Below are 17,987 nucleotides of genomic sequence, written 5' to 3' on the forward strand. Positions count from 1 at the left end.
AGTTCCCTGACATCAGATTATGAATGATAGCGCATAAATGCGGGAAATGGAGCATAGAAAATTGAATACATAGAACTGGCATAACCAAACACAAAATTATTAAAAGATCATAGGTTACAAACAAAGGGCAGTAGACCAGGACTCACTGTAGTCCTTGGCAAAGCAAGGTAGCAAAACATTTCCTCCCATCTTACTGTTCATGGCAACAGGACTACACAAAACCAGGGCTAAGAATGAACACAATCTCTTTCAGAGATAGGGAATAAGCAACATGGATGAGTAGCTATGTTTCCTTTATGCACTTCTAGACATCATGAACATGGACTATTTTAAGAATCAGATGCCCCTTAATTCCTTGTTGTCAGGTGCTCCTTTGTGTTGAGATCAGGCCTCAGCACAATAACGTAACACTTGGGAAGGAAGATGCAGCCCAGAAGCCCAGCACTGGAGGCCAACATAGAGAAGATCTGCACGGCCACCATGTACTTGCCCTTGGTGCTCAGGTAGGTGGGCACAAAAGACACCCAAACACTGCAGAAGACCAGCATGCTGAAGGTGATCAGCTTGGCTTCGTTGAAGGAGCCGGGCAGCTTCCTGGCTAGGAAAGCCACCGTGAAGCAGGTGGCAGCCAAGAAGCCCAGGTAGCCGAGGGCAACGTAGAACATGGCCACAGACCCTTCGTTGCATTGCAGGATGATCTCTTCCACCTGGGAGTGCATGTCGGGCTCTGGGAATGGGGGAGAAGAGCCCAGCCAGATGGTGCAGATGAGAACTTGCCCCGCAGAACAGGAGATGACAATGGAGTTGGCCAGACTCTTGCCCAGCCATCTCCTCACCCTGTTCCCGGGCTTTGTGGCCAGGAAGGCCAGCACCACCGTGATGGTCTTTGCCAAGACAGAAGAAACAGCAACTGAGAAGATGATGCTGAAGGCCGTTTGTCGGAGAAGGCAGGTCCTTGGGCGCCCGATGAAGAGGAAGGAGGACAGAAAGGAAAGCAGGAGGGAGACGAGCAGGATGTAGGAGAGGTCCCGGTTGTTGGCTTTGACTATGGGAGTTTCCTTGTATTTAATGAAGATTCCCAACACAATGCCTGCTGTTAAGGACAAGAAGAGGGCAACGGAAGCTAAAACCATTCCCAAATATTCTTCATAAGCCAGGAAGATGATAATCTTGGGGACACATTGATCTCTGTCCTTGTTTGAAAGGTGATCTTCTGAGCATTTGGTGCAATGTTCTGCATCTGGGGAAGAGAAAAAGAGTGGCTGCAGCATCACTTACATCCCTGATGATTCCTTCCAGTAGCACCTTAAAGACCAACTAAGTTAGTTCTTTGTATGAGCTTTCGTGTGCATGCACACTTCTTCAGATACACTGAAACAGAAGTTGCCAGATCCTTCTATATAGTGAGAAGGTGGGGAGGGGTATTACTCAGAAGGGTGGTGGGAATGGGAGATTGGCAGATAGCTGAGATGAGTCTGTTGACGACTCTTAACGACTGCAATAGGTCTTACAGGAAAAGGCAAGGGGTGAGAAGATGAAAAGTTTTTTTATTTTGACTATGGCAGACCAACACGGCTACCTATCTGTATCCCTAATGATCTGAACTTGATTACGATTTGAAGAAATACTAGAGATTTCTTCCTTATTATCATTCCTTTCAATTCTCTTCCAGGATGTAATGAAGGGGATTAATCCTAAAGAAGTTGAGGAAGGAGCCACATTCCACAATGTCTGCAGAATTCTCACAAAAAGTGTATGAGACTGGATTTCTGGCCTGTGTTTACTCTCTCTAGGAATACCTTCCCCCTTGGAGTCACCCACCTTCCTGGGCGGAGAAGGTCCCTTCTGCACACTGAGCACAAGCATAGCAGCAAATAGGCTTTCCTTGTAGAACCACCTTGGCATATCCAGGTCGACATATTTCTGTACACCTGGAACGAGGTACGGCCTAACCAGAAAGACAAGAAGGTGCAAGAAAGAGGAACAGTTAGGAGTATTTGTGTGTATGTAATTCACTCATAGAGTGAGTTCAAATGGATCTCTGGACTGCAGCCTTTGACCCCTCATCAGGGTCCTTTCAACCCCCCACTGACCATTGGGGCGACCAGAATATCTTGTTCTTCATAATTAGTTCAGTACAACTGAGGTTTGCATCACAGAACTCTGTTTCCTCTCCTCCATTTACCTGCTTCCCTTCTTAAAAAAACTTCAAAGTAAATGACAATGGGTCTGACATGTGATTTCCCCAAATTTCAGGATTCTGATAATCTCTCAACCGCTAATTAAGACACATTTAATATTACTTTTCCAAATAGTGGTTTCCCCTCACTCTGTTCTTGAGGCATGCAAGGTTTCCTCTTGTTGCTTATCTATTTCCCTAGTTATTTCTAGTTCATATGCCATCCCTTAACATTAACCTTATATTACAATAGGGTTTTTTTAAAAAAACTTATCATCCTTCACCAACAACTGTGCCCTTCTTAGTTCCTGCACGTACAATAGTTTAACATTTGCAACATCTACAAGTGAGCTTACTCCACAAATTTAAAAAAATCCACAATAAATCAGTAATTATCATTTCTAAAATAAATTGCTTTCCATCCTTCTGCATGCATGAAAACCCAATTGTTCAATTTTACTAGGTGTTTTCCCTTTTCTTCTACGTAGTCCATTCGGTTAAACATTCTGTCCAGAATTCTTAAATTCTCAGTCTGGTTTGGAAATAGATAGTGTCTTTTCTAAGGACCTCTGGGCTCTATCCTTTCCCTGAGGACCCCAAATTCCCCTCCTATCTCAGCTGCTGTGGAAAGAAGGAGTGGCGGTTGCAGCTGTTATTGGACGGTCAAGACATCATTGATCAACCTGATATAGTCATTTTGCAGCAGTTGTTCAAGGAAAAATATATTCAGGATCTCCTAGCCTCCCCTCTCTGTGATTCCCCTTACCTTGTTGAATTTCTTGGGCCACTCAATAGCTTCTGGGTTAATGGTGAACTTTATGCTAGCAGATGTCTCTCTCCTTATATTCCCAATTTTCACAGCGACATGAGACTTATTGGGAGACATCACCCAGTTCATAATATCGAAGTCTCCTGGCAGCTCCCAGTTCTCATCCAAGCACAGCCTGCCTCTGGAAGTATTCAGACACCGGATTTCTCTCAAGAAAGGGTGAAGCTGGAATGACAGGGGAAAGCACCAGCACTGAGAAAGCTTGAAGCCAAGATGGATATCTCAGTCCTACTCACTTCAACCTCTTCTGATTTGGGGCCTGCGTGGATCTCATGTAGACTGGAATTCCTATTCAGCCGTTTCTATTACTACAGACCATGCAAGTGTCCCAATTTTCCAGGGACGTCCCTGAATTAGAGACAGTTTTCCATTTGATCCTGGAATTTCCCACTTTTCCTTAGAATGTCCCTATGTACATTGGAGAAATGTTGGAGGATGTGGAGTTATCCAACACACAAGCTGTCCAATTTAGGGAACACACAACACACAAGCTGTCCAATTCCAGTCTAGGGAATTTTTAAATGTTTAATATTTTAGTAGGAATTTCTTTATTTTGGGAGCTGCCCAGAGTGCTGAGGCAACCGAAGAAGATGTATAAACAGTGCTATTTTTCTAGAAAAGAAGGTGCCAGAACTCACCATGAACACCTCCCTCTGAGAATGGCAATGGCACCCACCTGAAAGGTGCCAAAACTGAGTTCCAGCGAGTTCCCACCTGAAAAAAAGCCCTGGGTATAAGCAGTAAGATTATCATTATGGAATGGGATGTTTCTATTTTCATCAGAGAAATGTTGGGCGGTATGCTACTATTATTAATACTAATAGTAACTGTGATATTTTACAGGTCTATCCCCAGTCAAGATCAGCATCTGTGTGGACTGCAGTTTGCAAAAGGGGGAAGGAAATACCTGCCACGGCTGTAGCCTTTGGGGTCCCCACTGCTCTCCTTCCTCCACCATCAGCCTCCTCTGGGATCTAGATGAAAGCGAAGCATGCAAGGCCTGAGCCACAGCCTGAACATTGATGTAAGTGCCATAGCTGTCATAAGACAGGACTCTCTCATGCTCCCCTTGGAGCAATGGCTGCAGTTTCTCCTCCTCTCTGCATCTTATCCTGCCTTTCACGGACAACAGATGCTTTGAATATGAACACTGAAATGCTTGATTCAAATAATCCTCAAGATTGGTCTGCAATTTATATTTGCCACCTTTGCTGCTCCTTATTCCAGTCTGAATTGCAAAGGACAGAGAACCATGGAGGTGCTGGAAGTAATTTGAAGGGAGGGAAAAGCCAATTCTGTTTTCTAGCAAAGCTGTTGTGATCCAGACTTTCACCCCTATTTCCTTCTCATAGATATTGTTGATTACCATGAGTATTGCGATACCCAGTGCATTGGTTATATAGGAAACAAATACCCCAACTTGTCTCCATAGGAAAAAAGGTTCCCCAGGCCTGATAAATTGATTTAGATCATTTTCTGGTACTCTTTTTGATAAAGCAATGCAGATCCCTTTGCTGAGCATCAGAGGTTTCACAGCGCTCTCAAATCTTTCTCCACTGTCATTGTCTGGAGTGCAGAGGCCAATCCACGTCCATCCAAAATGCAGGAGCAATTCAACAATCCCCTGGTACTGACTTTCCTCTTTGGGACTCATCCGGTAGACAAAAGGGAACAGGGTTTTACCTTCGAGAACCTGGGCAGTGAAGCCATAACTGATCTAGGAAGGAAAGCAAAAGATCAGCAATTTATTTTACTTTCAGCATAACAGATACCGGTATTTAATTATCTGAAATGACTGATATCTATCTAAATCACTGCTGGCTGAGGCTGATGGGAGTTTTGGTCGGAAACATCTGGAGGTGACAAGTTGGTGAAGGCTCCGTTTTGAAAAAGGGATGTAGGATCCATAGCTCAGGATTTCCCCATTTTTAAAAATATCCCTGCTTGACCTCTCCAAAGAGAAAATAGTATTTTACGCAGTTGAAATTCTCTGTCCCTCCATGCTCTCCCACTACTTACCTGTGGGATTTTGTAGATGCCTGACAAGGCTGAAATCACTTTTGAGATGAGAGTATTGCCTCTTTCAAGAACAGCCAGCAGGGGATTCTGTTCTCCACAGTGATAATTGGGAATATTGCATCCACTGCCTGCAAGCAGCTCTAGCATGGCGTCTGAAGTCATCCTTGCATCGAAATAGTTCTCATAGATGTTGTAGCCCAGGGTGATGTTGGGTAAGAGCCTGAGATCCTGGTTGATCTCTTGGATGGTGAACAGGAAAGACAACATGTACCAGTAGGACCTATTTGCCTCCCTGCAATAAATGAATCCTTTAAAAAGAGTGAAACGTATATTCATATGAATGTGGGTGGGGATGTTATATTATTCACAAAGATTAGTATTTATTTATCCTATTGCATTAATATCAAACCTTTTGCTTTCTAGCACAGAACAAAAATTTGGAAATCTCTGCTTTGATGCAAACAGCACACAGAGCTGTTCAACAGTGGAACAGACTCCCTCCGAAGGTGACCATGTGTCATGGATACTTCAGGTGAGATTCCTCCAGGTCCCTTCCATCTCTCCAACTCTATGGTTCTTTTCTACTGCGGTTCTATGAGTAAGAAATGAAGGCGCCCCTCAAAATTTGTGATATACTGGGAAATTGCTGCAAAGGCTGCTTTTGCTGCAGTGGTCTTTGGCTTTTTCCAAGGGGCTAGAATAAGAGACAATTTTATTGAAGGAGGAGAAGCACCAAATACCTTAGTCCTCTTTTAGTTACAAATGAGGACTTGTGGCTTGCAGGTTTGAGTGTGTGTTAAAATTCTGGATCAGCCTCTACACCAATGAGGACACCCCCTGGTCTGTATTTTTCCATATAATCATTTTATTTGAAGCATATCATCCCTGCTCTTCACCTATAAAAATCTAACCATTTTCAAAAGTTACTTAAAGGTAAAGGGACCCCTGACCATTAGGTCCAGTCATGGCTGACTCTGGGGTTGCAGCGCTCATCTCGCTTTATTGGCTGAGGGAGCCGGCATACAATTTCCAGGTCATGTGGCCAGCAGGACTAAGCCACTTCTGGCGAACCAGAGCAGCACATGGAAACGCCGTTTACCTTCCCGCCAGAGCGGTACCTATTTATCTACATGCACTTTGACATGCTTTCGAACTGCTAGGTTGGCAGGAGCAGGGACCGAGCAACAGGAGCTCATCCCGTGGCGGGGATACGAACCACCGACCTTCTGATCGGCAAGTCCTAGGCTGTGTGGTTTAACCCACAGTGTCACCCGCGTCCCTCAAGAGTTACTTAAGACACTTCTAAGTTTTTTAAATCAGCCACTAAACGTCACGCAGAGGGTCTTAAAAATCCATTTGTAAAACTAAGATTCCTTGACAACAGTTGCTAAATTGTCCAAATGAAATAATATTGAATAAAGCCTTTGAGCCTTGGCATCCTGCAGGTGAGGAAATACATTGCATCCTTTTGATCCCTTACCAGATTCATTGGCATCCTTGCAGTCTACTGAAAGCAACACAGAATCAAAGGTAGGAGAGTGTTTCACTAAGGAAGACCCAGAGAACATTGAAATAGGAGAGGTTTGTGTGGAATCTTTTACTGGACCCCCCCAGCGCCCATCACCCCCAGCCAGCAAGACCAATGGTCAGGTCCTGCAACATCAGCCCTTGGCTCCCCAGCCCTGAGAAAGGAGCTATTTCCTTGATAAATAAGAACCCCTCGAACATACTTTTCAATCCTGGCGAAGGGTGTCTGAGAAAAGACGTATGGAGTTTCCATAAGGTATTTTGGAGAGATGATCCCACTGATGAGAAAGTGTCCAGGCCGGTAGTAATTGCGAGCATCCGTTTGATCCCTGACCAGATTCAAGGGGCATTTCGCCTTGTGGTTCCCGCAGACTCCAAAGAGCATCATGAGCAGCAGAAGCTGCAACAGAAGGAGCAGGGATCTCATTCTGGCTCTGCCTCCTCCCGCCAAGAAGACAACGCAGAAGAACCCAAAGACTCTTGCAAGACCAGACTGCCTGGGCTTTCCCAATCTGGGTGGTTTTCAACTCTACCTTCGGAGCTAGGAAGCACAAGGCAGGCACACCCCTCTTACGCCAGTTCTACAGCTTGTCTCAGTCTGTCTCCAACACAGGAAATATTCTCGGCACCAACTTTTTCTTTCCCAGACACAGCGCAATTAATATTGTCATGCTGTTGTTGCTTTCCAAGGCTCATGCAATCTCCAGAAATATCTCCTGAGCTTTCAGAAGATGAGATGACTATAATTTTGATTATTCCAAGTGGAATAAGTTTCATGACACTAACTTTCCGAAGTCTTGAGTGGCTCTGGCAGCAGGTGCAGAGCTGGAGAAAAACATGATGGAGAAAAGTCAAAAGGTGTTTTGGGGAATTGGAAGTTTGGCCTGAACTTTGCTCCCAAGGACCAAAGAAGAGGCCTGCATCTGGATCCGACCATCGACTCTCCTTCCTTGGAGGTTTTTAAGCAGAGTTTGGATGGCTATCTGTTAGGGATGCTTTAGAGAGCCAGTGTGGTGTAGTGGTTAAGAGCGGTGGACTCGTAACTTGGGGAACCGGGTTCGCTTCCCCGCTCCTCCACCTGCAGCTGCTGGGTGACCTTGGGCCAGTCACACTTCTCTGAAGTCTCTAAGTCTCACTCACCTCACAGAGTGCTTGTTGTGGGGAAGGAAGGAAAAGGAGATTGTGAGCCGCTTTGAGACTCCTTAGGGTAGTGATAAAGCGGGATATCAAATCCAAACTCTTCTCCTTCTTCTAGTTGGCCACTTTGGGTGGATTTGATTCCTGCCAATCCCTTCTGGTTCTCCCCCTGAAGGGAAGTAGCATGTTGGTGGTTTTGAAGCAACTTCAAGTGAATTTCCACCACTTCTTTGAAAGGCTTCTCCAACAGAGGGAAGCTCTCTGGGGTTGGTGGAGGGAAAAAAGGTTGCTCTGAGCCTTAGGCTCTCCCTTCCCCTTTGACATGTTCTGCGGAAGGACAGCTTCTGTTGCACATGGAGCCAACTTGCTCCCCGTCTTTGAGCAGAAACTTCTCTACTCATAAACAAATTGTGTGCGCAGAAGCCAGGCTAGCATTCTAGCAGCTTTGTTATTCTTTATCAAGTATTTGTTAATATGTATGTATCTATTTATTTGACCTATTTCCTAAAATCTATGCACCATTTAATTAGGGAAATAACTGTTGCTAATCTCCCTTTGCTGAGCAAGGTTTTGTAGCATGTGGCCGCACACCAGATGGTGGCGGTGGTTCCAGTCCTACTTGGATGGTCATTCCCAGACGGTGTTACTTTTCAGCGCTGGGAACCTTGAATGTGGGGTTCCGCAGGGCTCAGTCCTATGTTCCACATTGTTGAACATCTACATGAAATTGCTGGGTGGGGTTATCTGGAGGTTTCAAGTAGGTTGTCAGAATTATGCTGATGACACTCAGCTCTATTTCTCCTTCACATCTGCAGGGGAGGCAGTGGAAGTGCTGGACCAGAGTCTTGCCTCGGCAATGGACTGGATGAGAGCCAACCAACTGAAGCTCAATGAAGATAAGACTGGGGCACTGTTAGTGGGTGGTTCCCTAGACCAGATGGGTGGGAGGTCGCCTGCTCTTGATGGGATTACGCTTCCTCTGAAGGAGCAGGTTTGTAGCTTGGGGGTACTCCTGGGCCCTTTGCTGTCGCTCGAGGCTTGGGACTCTTCAGTGGTGGGGACTGCCTTCCATCAGCTTTGGCTGGTGGCCCAGTTACACCCCTATCTGGACAGGGATAGCCTAACTACTGTTGTCCATGCTCTGGTAATCCCAAGGTTAGATTACTGCAATGCGTTATACGTAGGGCTGCCTCTGAAGACAGTTCGGAAACTTCAGCTAGTGCACAATACACTGATCCTGGTCTGACTGCACTGCTACCAATTCATTTCTGGGCCCAATTCAAAGTCCTGGTATTGACCTAGAAAGCCTTAAATGGCTCAGGACGGCAGTACCTCAAGGACCACCTCTTTCCATATGATCCTACCCGGACCCTGAGATCATCTTCTGAGGCCCTTCTTCGGGTGCTTCCTCCTCAAGAGGTCAGGAGGGTGGCAACACAAGAACGGGGCCTTCTCTGTAGTGGCTCCCCGTCTGTGGAATGCTCTCCCCAGGGAAGTTCACCTAGCACATTCATTATACGCCTTTGGACATCAGGCAAAAACGTTCCTTTTTGGTTGATTTGATTGACATCCTTTGCCCTTTTAAAATGTGCTTCTTTTTGGGGTGTTATTGGGTTGTTGTTTTTATTTTGATTATATATCTTCTGGTTTTGTATATTAATTTTGTTCTGTGACCCGCCCTGAGACCTCCACGTATAGGGCAGTATATAGATTCAACAAACAAACAAACAGACAAACAAACAAGTCAGCTTTCTCAGGACCTTTATTTATTAAATTTATATAGCACCTTTCATTGGAACGCTGCAGGTTGAATTGCTATAAGACTGAGAGTCTAGTAAGCTTTCCACTTGTATGGAGTGATGAAAGTTTAAGTAGGATGTAATCCTGGCTAATTAATATAAATGCTTTATCAGTGACTCATAAAGCATTTACTGTATTTTTTGCCCTATAGGGCGCACCGGCTCATAGGGCGCACTTTTTTGGGGGGGGAGGGAGCCCCAAAGAGCCAAGAAGCCATGACAGCAAGCGGGACCTTCTCCTCTGAGTCCATGAAAGCTGAGCAGCTGCAGGGGGAGTCACTCTGTCTCCTCCTCCTAGTCTTACAATTTAGCCCATTAACATTCCACAAAATGATTTTAAGATCCATGCAGATTCAATGGTTAGCTTCTTTATTTCAAACAAACAAACAAAAATTATATAATGCTTTGCATCTTCCCTTTATGCGTTCCCTCCCACTTATTTTCCCCCACCCCTTTTTATTTTCTGCCTTTCCTTTCAAAGTCTTCCCTTAACACCTCCCCCCTTCCCTTATATCCTTCCTTTATAGGCTTATCACCTAAGACAACAATTCAACAATATAATACAGAATTATACATAAAAAGGAAATAGAACAATGCAGGACCATTAGGAAGCTCTGGAGGGAGGAAACTCAGTTTCCTTCTTATTGTAATTTCTTTGACCCACAGAAGGTCTTGCTGTCTCTTTTCTCAGTTCTTTCTTTAGCTGTCCCTTCTTGCTCGCTTGCTTTCCTCCTTTCCTTCCTCCTCCTTTGGGCGTGGGCAGCGTGAGCTAGCAGTTTTTCTACGCCATATTGCCCTTTCTTTTCAAGCCACCTTCCAGGATCGTTCCCCTCTCAGTCCTGTCTTCTCTTTCTCCTCCACCACCGCAGACGCTGTCGTTCTCTCGCACTTCTCCTTCGCCGTCCACCCTTTGCCCGCTGTCTTCTCAAAAGGTGTCGGGCTCTAGGACTGGGGCTGGCCGTGTGGGACGCCGGCGTAGGGCCACGAGAGTTTGGGTTTCTCGCCCCGCTTCCCTCCGCGCTCTGATCTTTTATTCCTCCTCTCCAGTTTGGACCACAAGGATTAAGACCTGTGGAAGGACAACAAAAAGGAAATGTCCCTTAGGACTCGGGCGCCTCCAGGTGCTACTTCCCCTGCCACCACTGGCGGAGGAAGGTGGGGTGTGTGGGGGGGTATCGCCCCGAGTGTCATCCCAGGGGGGTGGCAAAATCCCCCTGGGCGGATCTGTGCAAGCCTCCCAACTCCTCCTCATCTTGGTTCAGGGTGGACACAGCTGCGATGCTGCCGCATCCAGCGCCTGAGCCACGTGCAGAGTGGCCTCCTTTCCCCCTGCGCCCCACTGCTGCCTCTTGTATTGGGTTGCTCTGGTGGCACTGGTGGTGCTGGCGGCAGCGCTCTTCTGAAGATCTTGCGAATCCGGGAGATGATGGAACCCAAGCAAGTGGGGGTCTTCGGAGGCCTCTCTTCCTCGCAGTCCTGTGAGAAAAGTAAACAATTCACCTCCAGATTCTGGGAAAATGCCGCAATCATTAATCAATCAAACAAACAAACAAACAATTGATTGATTCAATCCGTACGCCGTCCTTCATCTGAAGCTGTCAGGGCGGCTTACAGCATAAAAATACAAAATAAAAACACAACATATGTATTAAAAACAAAAACGAACTCATAAGCCAACCTCCCAATCCACAAGCATGTTGAAAAGGCCATGCGTTGTCCAATTAGCCCAAGGCTGGTTCTAGAGCAGAACTTTCCATGTTGGTGACACACTTTGGAGACATGCCTCATTTCGCAACACAGGGATTCAGTTCAACTAGCCCTTTTCCAGCCCTGGGAGGAGCACACAGTTTGGAAAGCTCTGTTCTAGAGAAACGTCTTTGCTTGGCACCTAAAGATACACAATGAAGGTGCCAGATGAGCCTCCCTGGAGAGAGCATTCCGCAAGTGGGGAGCCACCACAGAAAAGGCCCCTTCTTGTGTTGCTGCCCTCCAGACCGTTTGTGAAGGAGAAGGGCCTGTGTGGTGGCAGGCTGTCATAATCCCTCCTTTTCTTTTTTGGGGCAAGGCGTTATATGAAAGGGTTGTAGTCAGGAGGGAACACTCCTCTCCCAAGTTCTCATGTGGTCAGCCTTGGAGAGATCTGAACGAGACACAAAGCCAAGAACAAGCGGGTGGGGGGAAGGTATAGGAGGCAGGAAAACCCCAGAGAGAACCGGCTTTGCAAAGTGCCAACATGGTTTTATTATCGCCAAACCCACTTTGCAATTAATAACTTCATTTGGCAGGAGGCACCTGGAAACGCATTCAAAAGAGATATCTTACAAAACAAACACCAAACCAAAAGCAACCCAGGAGAATTATCTCCACCCCCCCATCGTTCTGAGATCCAGCGCTGAGGGCCTTCTGGCGGTTCCCCACTGCGATAAGTGAAGTTACAGGGAACCAGGCAGAGGGCCTTCTCGGTAGTGGCACCCGCCCAGTGGAAGGCCCTCCCGCCAGATGTCAAAGAAATAAACAACTATCTGACTTTTAGAAGACATGTGAAGGCAGCCCTGTTCAGGGAAGCTTTTCATATGTCATGAATGAATGTATGTTTCATCTGACCTCGATTACGCTTGCCTCCAGGTGTTCTCCAGGTGGGGGGCACGGCAAATCAAGGGCCTCCTTGTCCTCCCCATCCTCCTCTGGGGGGCTCTCTGGTACTTCCTGTGGTTCTTCCTTCTTGATAGCCACTCCAGAGGCTGCCTGCCAGCAGAGACAGGACCCCAGAGGTGGTGGCATTGGTGGTGGGGAGAGGGGAGAAAGAGAGCAGCCCAGAATGAGACAGGAACCCACATTGAGTCGCTAGCCAGGGAAGCCCTACAGCCCTGGCGCCATGGGGGGCTGGTCCATCAGGACAAGTCGGGCAGCAAGCATACCCTTAGCAGCCCCCTGCCTGCCTGCCTGCCTGCCTGCCCCCTTGCTCACGACCAGTCCAGAAGGTGGCCTGACCGGCCAGCCGGCTTCCTCCTCCTCCTCCTCCTCCTCCTCCCCAGCCTCAGGGTTCTCCAGCTCAGCAGGGCTTCCCTCCTGCTCTGTCTGCTACGTACCTCATTGATGGAGTCCCAAAGGGAATCCAGGGAGGACAGGGAGGAAACACTAGAAAATGGTGACATATTTGGAAGCTGCAAGGAAAAGATGCAAAAAACGAGCAATTAAAAAACGCAACCAAACGTTAAAACTCAAGGCACCCATAACTGAAACAACAGTTCTATTCTGCGGTTGATATGCTTCCCTCGCCTTCTGCCAATCACCACTTAGGCCACGGCCACCTACCCAGTCAGGGCTGAGGAGATCCAGCCGTCTTGCGGTCTCCTCCTCGCCTTTTCCTTCATCATCCTTTTCATGGAAATTGTCATCCTCGCTGGCTGACTGCTGGCAGAGACAAGACCCCAGAGGTGGTGGCGGGGATTAAGGAAAAAGAGAGCAGCACAAAATGAGACAGGCAGGAACCCAGAAGGCAGACACTCCTGCCCACATTGAGTCACTAGCCAGGGAAGCCCTACAGCCCTGGCGCCATGGGGGGCTGGTCCATCAGGACGAGTGGGGCAGCAAGCACAGCACATTCACTCTCAAGGCACCCATAACTGAAACAACAGTTCTATTCTGCGGTTGATATGCTTCCCTCGCCTTCTGCCAATCACCACTTAGGCCACGGCCACCTACCCAGTCAGGGCTGAGGAGATCCAGCCGTCTTGTGGTCTCCTCCTCGCCTTTTCCTTCGTCCTCCTTGACATTGAAAATGTCCTCCTCGGTGGCTGACTGCTAGCAGAGACAGGACCCCAGAGTTGATGGTGGGGAGAGAGGAGAAAGAGAGCAGCCCAAAATGAGAGAGGAACCCAGAAGGGAAACTCTCTTGCCTACATTGAGTCGCTAGCCAGGGAAGCCCTACAGCCCTGGCGCCATGGGGGGCTGGTCCATCAGGAGGAGTGGGGCAGCAAGCATGGTCTGCCCTTAGCAGCCCCCTGCCTGTTTGCCCCCTTGCTCACAACCGTCCAGAAGGTGGTCTGGCCGGCCAGCCGGCTTCCTCCTCCTCCTCCTCCTCCTCCTCCTCTTCCCCAGCCTCAGGGTTCTCCAGCTCAGCAGGGCTTCCCTCCTGCTCTGTCTGCTACGTACCTCATTGAGGGAGTCCCAAAGGGAATCCAGGGAGGACAGGGAGGAAACACTAGAAAATGGTGACAGACTTGGAACCTGCAAGGAAAAGATGCAAAAAACGAGCAATTAAAAAACGCAACCAAACGTTAAAACTCAAGGCACCCATAACTGAAACAACAGTCTCATCCTACGATTGATATGCCCCCCTCCCCTTCTGCCAATCACCACTTAGGCCACGGCCACCTACCCAGTCAGGGCTGAGGAGATCCAGCCGTCTTGCGGTCTCATCCTTGCCTTTTCCTTCGTCCTCCTTGACATTGAGAATGTCCTCCTCGGTGGCTGACTGCTAGCAGAGACAGGACCCCAGAGTTGATGGTGGGGAGAGAGGAGAAAGAGAGCATCCCAAAATGAGAGAGGAACCCAGAAGGCAGACTGTCCTGCCCACGTTGAGTCGCTAGCCAGGGAAGCCCTACAGCCCTGGCGCCATGGGGGGCTGGCCCATCAGGACGAGTGGGGCAGCAAGCACAGCACATTCACTCTCAAGGCACCCATAATTCAAACAACAGAACAGCGGCATAGCCAGCCGCTCGGGTGCCCGGTTCAACGCGGGGGTCCTGTGGGCTTTCTGGAGCCTATCCTCTGCCTCCCCCCCAGCTGTAGGGCGGCTGAGGGAGAGGCAGGGGGCAGACGCAAGCCCCACGCTTCTGTTTCAGGCAGCGCCCAGCCTGCAGGGGCCCAAGCCACCAAGTCACCCCCAGGAGAGATGCGTGGATCAGGCACTCTGCAGCCCCCCCCCCCCCAGTAAGTGCCAGCCCCCGTGGTGTGGCGCCCAGTGCCAGCCGCGTTTTTTGACTCAACTAAAAGGTTTGGTGAGCCCAATTTTTATTTTTATTTTAAACACGGCTTTATGTCCTTTTGCCACCCCCCTCAGTGATGACACCTGGGGCGGACCCCCACCCCCCACCCTCCTTTCTCTGCAACTGCAACAGAATAAAAGGACTCAAAACTCCCTTAGCAGTTTCCTGCTGGTCCCCTCACCATTTCCCCAGACATCAGTCTTCAGACTTTGCTTTTTCGGTGTCTGATAAGAGTTTTTTTCTGATTCACTTGCAGACAAACCACCAAAAGGCTGTTGGTCTCAACTGCAAAGTGAGGCTGGGATTCTGAGCCGATCTCACAGCCAGGTTCCGATCAGTCCATTTCCTCCAAGGGGGGGGGGGGACACCTGTTTCCCCTGAGGGCGACTGCTGGACACACCACCCAAGGGAAAAAGAAGGAGAAAAGCAGAGAAATCTTTTAATTCTGTAGCAAGAAAGAATGAGTGCCAGGAGTTTTCTTTTCCCTGCACTCCTCCATTGCAACACCTTTTCATTACTATTATTATGCTAGATTTAATGAACACTCATATCAGAGTGCTCTGTAAATTGATAGCCATAGTCTTTGTCGTAGTACATTACCGTATTGGCCTGAATATAAGCCTCACTTTCCTCCCAAATTCTGACCGCGAAAGGTTAAAGTGCGGCTTCAATTCACGGCCTTACGAAAGCTGGCTTTTACAATATCGCTGCCGGAACAGACTTGCGGTAAAATGGAACAGGAGAGAGTGCCTGCGGGATTTCAAGGGAGCGGCTTTTATTCCGGTATTGTCTTCTTTCCTCCCCCCCCCCCCGAATATTAAAGGTGCAGCTTATATTCGGGCCAATACGGTAATGTACTAAATAAATATTTTTATAACTAAATTTACTCAATACTCCAAATTTCTTCTCCTTTATTTGATTTATATGCCACCCTTCCTCATGAAAGATCCCAGTTTAACATCTCAGAGTTATTGGGAAAAGAAGAATGGTTGGTGTAAACCCGAAACCAAGCTAATAATTGCATTTCAATGGGTCTGCTTTAGGTTTCATTGCAGTCAAGGCGATGAGATAATAATAATAATAATAATAATAATGATGATGATGATGATGATGATGATGCATTCCCTGGCCACGCTGGGTGGCTCCCAACAGAATATTAAAAGCACTATAAAAATCACAGCCACAACATGCATTTAAAGCATTTTTGGAGCTCTAAATTGCAGGTGAAACAACTGGCGGGTGGCCAGCGCCATTTTGGCCTCTGTTGTCCAGGGCGCAGGAGCCGCGGGACGTCGGGAAAAGGGGGGAGCCGTTCTCGGTGCCTCCAAGGGAAGGAGGAAAAGGACGAGGTCTCTTCGCGACTTCCTGGGTTATGGGGGTTGATGAGTATAATAATGGGTGATTATTAGTTTATTAGCAGGCCAGGAGGAAGGTTGCGCAGGGCAGCCTGGGAAGGGCGAGGGAAAGGCTGTGAGGAAAAGCCTTCTCTCTTTCTCCATCGCTCTGCCCCTCCATGAAGTTTAAATGGAAGAATAAGAGAAAAATAAAATGATAGGAAACAGGATCCTTGTTTGTGAGAAGAAGGGGCAGCAAAGCATGCTGGGAAGAAGGACCTGAGGGAAATGAAATGAAACCCAATAAAGGATAATTTATCAATAAAGCTAATATGTGAAACCTAACGAAAGACACTTTCACGTGTATTTATTCAGTTATACGTTGGAAAACGGGTAAATTTCAATTATAGGACACAGGATCTTTGTTTGTGAGAAGAAGGGGCAGCAAAGCATGCTGGGAAGAAGGACGTGAGGGAAATGAAATGAAACTTAATAGAGGTTAATTTATCCATAAAGCTAATAAGCGAAGCTGAACATAAGACTCCTTGAGATTGAATTATTTGGTTATACACTGGAAAAACGAGTAAATTTCAAATTGATTCATGCTGGGATTCGACCATTGGCCCAACGGAGCTGGCAGTGCATGCTGGGAAGTCTGCCCCCCCCAGTGTGAACCGTGCCGGTGGAGACTGGCGGGAGTGGCAGGGCCTTTTGAAGGTGGCCCCTTCCCCTCCGAGGGCCACATGACCCTCCTCGTCCGCCAGGGACACCAGCGCCTGCAGCCCGTCCAGCTGCACTCTGCACGCCCTCAGAGGCCGGAGGGGCTGGCAGGGGCAGGGCCCCCAGGAGGGAGAGGGGCCCGGGGGGGATTGGCACTCTGCACGCCCTCAGAGGCCAGAGAGGCTGGCAGGGGCAGGGCCCCCAGGAGGGAGAGGGGCCCCGGGGGGATTGGCACTCTGCACGCCCTCAGAGGCCGGAGGGGCTGGCAGGGGCAGGGCCCCCAGGTGGGCCCGGGAGAGAGAGGGGCCCCTGGGGGGATTTACACTCTGCACGCCCTCAGAGGCCGGAGGGGCTGGCAGGGGCAGGGCCCCCAGGTGGGCCCGGGAGAGAGAGGGGCCCCGGGGGGATTGGCACTCTGCACGCCCTCAGAGGCCGGGGAGGCTGGCAGGGGCAGGGCCCCCAGGTGGGCCCGGGAGAGAGAGGGGCCCCGGGGGGATTGGCACTCTGCACGCCCTCAGAGGCCGGAGGGGCTGGCAGGGGCAGGGCCCCCAGGTGGGCCCGGGAGAGAGAGGGGCCCCGGGGGGATTTACACTCTGCACGCCCTCAGAGGCCGGAGGGGCTGGCAGGGGCAGGGCCCCCAGGTGGGCCCGGGAGAGAGAGGGGCCCCGGGGGGATTGGCACTCTGCACGCCCTCAGAGGCCGGAGGGGCTGGCAGGGGCAGGGCCCCCAGGAGGGAGAGGGGCCCCGGGGGGATTGGCACTCTGCACGCCCTCAGAGGCCGGGGAGGCTGGCAGGGGCAGGGCCCCCAGGAGGGAGAGGGGCCCCGGGGGGATTGGCACTCTGCACGCCCTCAGAGGCCGGGGAGGCTGGCAGGGGCAGGGCCCCCAGGAGGGAGAGGGGCCCCGGGGGGATTGGCACTCTGCACGCCCTCAGAGGCCGGGGAGGCTGGCAGGGGCAGGGCCCCCAGGAGAGAGAGGGGCCCCGGGGGGATTTGCACTCTGCACGCCCTCTGAGGCCGGAGAGGCTGGCAGGGGCCCCAGGTGGGCCCGGGAGAGAGAGGGGCCCCTGGGGGGATTGGCACTCTGCACGCCCTCAGAGGCTGGAGAGGCTGGCAGGGCCCCCAGGTGGGCCCGGGAGAGAGAGGGGCCCTGGGGGGATTGGCACTCTGCACGCCCTCAGAGGCCGGAGGGGCTGGCAGGGGCAGGGCCCCAGGTGGGCCCGGGAGAGAGAGGGGCACCTGGGGGATTGGCACTCTGCACGCCCTCAGAGGCCGGAGGGGCTGGCAGGGGCAGGGCCCCCAGGTGGGCCCGGGAGAGAGAGGGGCACCTGGGGGATTGGCACTCTGCACGCCCTCAGAGGCCGGAGGGGCTGGCAGGGGCAGGGCCCCCAGGTGGGCCCGGGAGAGAGAGGGGCCCCTGGGGGATTTGCACTCTGCACGCCCTCAGAGGCTTC

At 49.9% G+C, this 17,987-nt stretch overlaps 2 protein-coding genes and 1 long non-coding RNA gene across 4 annotated transcripts in view; all 3 read right to left on the reverse strand.

The window, feature by feature from the left end:
• LOC309523113 overlaps positions 1-17,987 on the reverse strand; it is a 178,499-nt gene that overhangs the window by 127,742 nt on the left and 32,770 nt on the right. The gene's annotated exons all lie outside the window — the stretch shown is intronic.
• LOC309523063 (vomeronasal type-2 receptor 26-like) lies at positions 348-5,407 on the reverse strand (the record flags this gene model as incomplete). Its single annotated transcript, XM_082206866.1, has 5 exons — positions 5,028-5,407; positions 3,916-4,725; positions 2,946-3,173; positions 1,822-1,948; positions 348-1,240 (listed from the first exon to the last, which is right to left on the reverse strand). The coding sequence occupies exons 1-5, from the start codon at positions 5,361-5,363 to the stop codon at positions 348-350; spliced, it is 2,394 nt and encodes a 797-aa protein (XP_082062992.1). The 5' UTR covers positions 5,364-5,407.
• Positions 9,923-16,491, reverse strand: LOC309523002 (uncharacterized protein). Of its 2 annotated transcripts, XM_082206786.1 has the most exons (5): positions 14,663-16,491; positions 13,872-13,967; positions 13,646-13,720; positions 12,095-12,235; positions 9,923-10,966 (listed from the first exon to the last, which is right to left on the reverse strand). In XM_082206786.1, the coding sequence occupies exons 1-5, from the start codon at positions 14,675-14,677 to the stop codon at positions 10,739-10,741; spliced, it is 555 nt and encodes a 184-aa protein (XP_082062912.1). In that variant the 5' UTR covers positions 14,678-16,491; the 3' UTR covers positions 9,923-10,738. The 2 variants fall into 2 exon arrangements, with proteins under 2 accessions (XP_082062912.1, XP_082062913.1); XM_082206787.1 differs by lacking the exon at positions 13,872-13,967 and having other exon boundaries at positions 9,924-10,966; positions 14,663-16,487.

The sequence above is a fragment of the Podarcis vaucheri genome (genome assembly GCF_965113315.1).
Source record: "Podarcis vaucheri genome assembly, chromosome: 18".
In the NCBI taxonomy this organism is placed as follows: domain Eukaryota; kingdom Metazoa; phylum Chordata; class Lepidosauria; order Squamata; family Lacertidae; genus Podarcis; species Podarcis vaucheri.

Bases quoted from the DNA above. Each gene is read 5' to 3' on its own strand.
- LOC309523002 (XM_082206786.1), bottom strand. The intron at 12,236-13,645 runs GTACGTAGCAGA...CTCTGCTGGCAG, and splicing joins TTTGGGACTCCCTCAATGAG to GCAGCCTCTGGAGTGGCTAT. The intron at 10,967-12,094 runs GTCAGATGAAAC...CTTTTCTCACAG, and splicing joins TGGAGGCAAGCGTAATCGAG to GACTGCGAGGAAGAGAGGCC.